Source organism: Argiope bruennichi, chromosome 2, assembly GCF_947563725.1.
Source record: "Argiope bruennichi chromosome 2, qqArgBrue1.1, whole genome shotgun sequence".
NCBI lineage: Eukaryota > Metazoa > Arthropoda > Arachnida > Araneae > Araneidae > Argiope > Argiope bruennichi.
In genome coordinates, this window is record NC_079152.1 from 22768779 (window position 1) to 22774778 (window position 6000).

At 26.1% G+C, this 6000-nt stretch overlaps 1 protein-coding gene across 3 annotated transcripts in view; it reads right to left on the bottom strand.

The window, feature by feature from the left end:
* Positions 1–5588, bottom strand: part of LOC129990825 (uncharacterized) — a 44530-nt gene extending 38942 nt beyond the window's left edge. For 2 of the 3 annotated variants that reach the window (XM_056098184.1, XM_056098183.1), the window contains exon 1: positions 4897–5588. In XM_056098184.1, coding sequence (XP_055954159.1) covers positions 4897–5388 — 492 coding nt within the window. In that variant the 5' untranslated portion in view covers positions 5389–5588. The remainder of the gene's footprint in view (positions 1–4896) is intronic. The other variant, XM_056098185.1, reaches the window with a different exon arrangement.
* Positions 5589–6000: the final 412 nt, after the last annotated feature.

The window sequence follows — 6000 nt, forward strand, 5'->3', positions numbered from 1 at the left end:
TGATCTGACATCTAATAAACACTACAAAAGAGTAACACACAGAAAAATTCAACATTACAACTGTAAATTGTAATCTTGTTAAACAATACAATTGTAATCTAATTAAATAACTTCAAATTTATTTAAGTTAAAAATACATATATTAGAAATTTCTATAGAAGATTACTAAAATTCGAGATTTGTATCTTCATAATGATTCACTTTTAGTTTAATAAATATATAGAAAAAGTATGTAAATATTTTGAAGTCCAAAAACAACACCATACAAAATGAAGGAACAAATACATACCCTATTGCAAATTATTTAATCTGGTCAGATTTAAGCTCTGAACATCTCAGAAAGTGCAGGCATAACATTTTATGGGGCAAATTATTATCTCAGATTATTTAAATATGATGAGCTAGACAAAATGTGGCCTTTAAAAAAACTGTATATATGTCACATTAGTCAAAGAAGTACTTTGTATAACATTTATTATCAAAGTATGCCAGATTTAACATACAGATAATCAAATTTAGAATCCCCTCAGTAATATAGCCCCAAGGTTATCATAACATATATCTATTACCTACTGAAACACATAAGTCATGTATAATCGTTCAATATATATAAATAGAATCTAGGTCACTTTAGATTGACACATTTTTTCAATTATCCAATATGTATCTGCATCTACTGACTCAAGGACTAAAAATAGATCAACATGGATAAATATGAAGAAGGAGGAGGACCCAGTATGCATCTTTAAATACATGATGATAAAAATTTGATATTAATGACTATTTTTCTTCCAAGAACTTCATCTCATATAGCTAAATTAAAAGATATTTGCATATTTGAGATCACTCTTCAATTCCATTAACAGTATATCTCAACTAATAATAGAGATAATGTGTTTGTATATGCTAACACTTACACAGGATAGATTATTTGACCTAGTTGTACGGTGTGTATTTTGGAAGCCAGGAATATGCACCTCAGAACATTTATTTATTTTTTCTTCATTTTAATTAATTAAAAATTAAGAAAATTTAGGTGTTTTCTATGATAACTTCAGAAAATACTACAGAACAAAAATAACTTTTACATCATCTTAAAATTCAAGAATATTATCTTTTTTTAAAGATTCTAATTTTTTTTGTCATTTACCATTTTTAAATAATCAATTTTTAAAAATATATTTAAAGCTCATTTCACAATCATATATTTCATTATTTAAGTGAAATTAAAATAATTTTCATTGTCCTTCCTAAAATTTTGATGATGATGAATGAAGTAGGTAATGATGAGAATTTTTCAAGTGTGCTCTTTTTCACTGCTCTTTCTAATAATACAATTGGATGCATAAAGGCAAACAAACAAAAAAGAAAGAAATGCATAACACATGCATACACAAATAAATAGTGTATAGAATAGTATAAGATTTCTAAAATAGTGCCAGCTATATGCCTATAAAAATTTGAAATTTAAAAATATTTTGCTGAAGAAGTGAACAACATATAGCTATACAAAATATTCAGTTTGAATTTTTTGCAATCAATAATCCTATTGAATCAGCCGATCACCAAAAGTACTTAGTTAATAATAAAATTTAAAACTGAACTTTTATATAATTGAATTTTGCTTATCTTGGATTTTTTCAAAGTTTTTTAATAACTTTTTATACAAACTTTGAAAATGTAACTGAGAAATGATATTATGTTTCTTTCTCTTTATACCTAAACTATACAAAAAGAAAACATTGTATTCATAAAAAATGTTTGATTTTCAAATTTTGATGACAGTTTACATTTTTTTCCAAGTATGAAAAAAAAAAAAAAAAAAAAAAAACCACTTTTGAAGTCATGTAAAAATAACTCAAAGATGGAAAAAGCAAATCATTGTAATTTGGTAAGTAGAATTACCACCAAAATGAAATATTTATGTAAAATTTTGGACAAAATTGTCAACAGAAAATTTGTTTGCCTCACTATCAGACAAATTTGCATATTATATGATTAATATGACTAGTATGATTGATTCATAGAATTTGTAACTAGGAAAAGACAGTTTAATTGATCAGCCTATGACTCTCTCCGAGCCTAGCAACCCTAGGCAATATTTAGTTTGAAATCTGTCAATGACACTCCAATAGGTTTTTTTTTTCCTTACTATATCTATCTAATAAATTGACAATTGGAAGTTCATAAAAATATATTTTTGAGGTCATTTCTTGATCACTAATGACTTGCAATTAATGTGGATCAAGAATATGAGTAGATTATTTTATGATGTTAACTGAATACAGTAAAAAAACTATTGCTTATTCAACTATTTTTCCCTTTCATTCAGTCTTAATGAATATTGTTATGTCATTCCCTTCTTCATATTGTGATCATGAGAATAATATAATCACTGATGTCTGTGTTCTCATGATCATATTTTTTCTAAATGGGAAAAATTTAATTCCAGTAATCTTACACAATCTATACAGTTTCCACTTTTTAAAACACTTTTCTTGAATCACAATAAACAATAAATTAGTCATAATGTTTACTTATATTAAAAAAAATTCTGGCACAAAGCTTTTTTGTTTAATATTTGTACCAAGAAGATGCAAATTTCTCTATTTGTAAATTTTTTTTATGGGTGCAATGGAATTTATATGTATGAAATTAAATATGAGGTTACTAAATAAGTGTTATATGCTAAATCTTCTTAATATGTCATCTTCTTATAAATAAATAAGGATTATAAAAGTATTTACACATGTTGTAAAAGCAACCTACAACTTTCACAATAAAAAATAGTTTTTTTTTTTTTACGTAATTACAAATGTCTATATATAATTAGAATTAAAAAAATTAGATTACAATTATATTCTTATTATTAGTGCATTAAGGAAGCATTTGCTGTAAGCAGTTTCATGACCCCATATGGGACCCATACACAAAATGTTAAAACAATGAGACACACGATTTCAACAGAACTTTGGGTCTGGAATGTAGTTTTTAAACTATTATCTAACATTCATAAATCATTTAGATCAATAGAATATATAAGAGATGTTAATCTAACCATGCAGGAATAAATAATATACACTTAAACATTTTGCATTAAACATATAAATAAAGTATAGATATAATTTTTTTAAACCATAAATTTACTTTTTTCTCGAAATATTACCTTCATCTAATTTGACTTTCAAAACACATTAATCCAAATGCTATTGATGTAAAAATTCTTTAATTATTTAAATTAATTAACATTGATAAACAAGATTAAAATATTTTCAGTATATACTAATATTCTAATAGAGAATGGAAATAAAATAAATAGCCAAAAATTAGTTTTAAACATCATACCTTATATTACAATTCAATTATAATTATCAAAATGCCTAATTTAAATTATGCAACAGTAAACTTTAATCCATTTCAAGATTCAGTACTTACATTTATTATTATTTTGCCATTTTAATGATAACACACACTAAACACTACCAAAGTAGAGTTTAAACAAATTCTATTACAAAGAAGTCAGATTAATATTTATTATGATAGATTACAACTGCTACAGCTTTCAGTAAATGATGCAAGATTTTCTGGTGTGAATTTTCTAATCAATCAAAATAATACAGCTTCTTCAAAAGTTACGGCAACAACACTGTTTATGTTACATTTTCCACTCTATTAAATTTTGACAAAGTGTGTTCAAGAACTCTTTTCTAACCATATACATAAATAATTGCTCTAAGTAAATCATAGTTATTAACTAACAACAGAGAGGTATTAAAAAAATGTAAGAACAGAATGGAAATTTTTAAAAATGTAATGGAATGCAAATTTTTTTGTGACAAATTTTGGATTAATATATTTAAAAAATGTCGTAATAATTATAATCTTGCTAAGGATATCTTTTTGAAGAACTAAAGATGATTTGTGGAGAGTGTGATTAGAACTACCAGACTCATCTAAACTTTGAATATTAAAAGAAAATAAACTTACAAAATTTCTGAAGAAATACTGATTTATACATCAATTTCAATGATGTAAATATTTCACCAATTTCAAAAAAGAAATTAGTTATTAATCAGCAAACAGACATTAATAGATTTAGAATGTAAATAGTTTAGAATTAGAATTTCAATTCTCCAATATCTTATTCAGAATACAATGCACATTATTTGAAAATAGTATTACATAAGGAAATAAATTTTCTTTGAAGTCATGTTTATTTCTAACGTTACAAAATTAATTTGGAACTGCTATATAATTTGCTTGAATCAATATTAATAAAAATCTGCATAGACCAATAACTAATAAAGCAAATAGTTCACATTAAAAAAAAAAGAATATCAGAAAGCATGATTAAGTATGAAATAAAATTCATATCATATACTACAATTCAAAGAATTTTTAAATCCCATTACTTATATTTTCAGAAATTTCACAAACTGTTTCTTCATTAAGTAGTAATAAAAAAAATGTAATATTAATATTGTGATATTAAGCATAAAATTTTTTATTTGTAGTAAGGTTTGGAATGACAACCTCAATATGAAAACATCCAAATATTATCTGTATGTAAACTGCAGCATTATTTTGTTACGAAGTAGGTTAAATCAGCATTCAAGTTCCCTTTACCTTTCTGTTTAAAGGAATAAAAAAAATATTATAAACACTTCAAATTAATTCCCTCCCCGCCCCTATCATTTTCGTATAACAGCTAATTTTAATTCTGGAATGGTAAACGAAAAATAAAACGAAACCATTCAGTTCGCTATAAAAACAAAATAAAGTTTTGCAGCAGTGCGGAGCTTTGCTTTATGGAATAATTTCGCCAGTAAATAAATATTTGATTTAAAAAATACAAAAAGAAAAAAATAAATAATGTAATATAATTATTGACTTTACCTCAGTTGATGATAATCTTGTTCGAGCATTTAAAGCCGAAATCCAGGCATCAATCACAGGAGATATAACTCTTTGCTTGTATATCCATGAAAAAACATTATTAATCCACTCCGCAACTTCTTGATCATCTCCTTCACATACTGGGATTTCATAAGATTTTTTAGGTATTTCTTGATCTCGAAGAATATCCTCTAGATTTGATTTTACCTCACTTTCACTTGACACATGCTCTTTCGTTTTCAAAATTTCGTCTGCTGTTTCGTGTTTTGGAACGGGAATTGTGCTTTGTCGTTTTCGTAAATAAGAAGCAACAATGTTTCCAACAATATACACAATTAATCCTAACAATATCCATCCTAATAACAATAAATTAATCACATCAATTGTTTCCTTAGACTCATCTGTATATACAAAATCAGTCAACTTGTCCGCCATGATCTGATACCACTCCTTACTACGGTACCAAAATAACTTAGCGGTAATGTCGACCATTTTTTGTTTAGTTTTTTTAACAGCGTTTCAGTTGCCCTAGAAACGAAATGCAGATGTCACTGTCGGCTGCAGATTGCCAAAAGTAGCGCTTGAAGTAATAGGAGACGCTTATTAAATTTTGATATTTTAAAATTAACAGAGTTCTAACTTAAAACATATCTCTTCCATGATGTGACAACGACTAAACCGTCACACGGAAATTCCCCGTTTCTTTTTTTCGTAATCTGTCCGTAAAACTTCACAATGAGATAAGTTTTTTTCTTCAAAATTATCTCTATTCTCTTGAAATGCTGTCTTGCAGAAGCTTTGAAAGTAGACTTTTTATTTGTCAGTTTCTTCCATTGTTCCTGAATTGTGTTCGGATATCTACTTGTCGATTTTTGATAAAGTAACTATAGGTCTTGAAGTAATAAATGAGAAAGACAAGATTGCGCAAACGACTTCGGTAGGATGAAAATTAACATGGAAATTCCAATTAGATCTTGCTTATAAAGGAAAGAATTTTATAGACATATTTTCTTCCTTATCAAAGCAATTTTAAATGCAAATAAATTAATAATTTGACCAATATATACTGTAACCAGCTGAATTTTAATGAAGATGTTTGCAGTT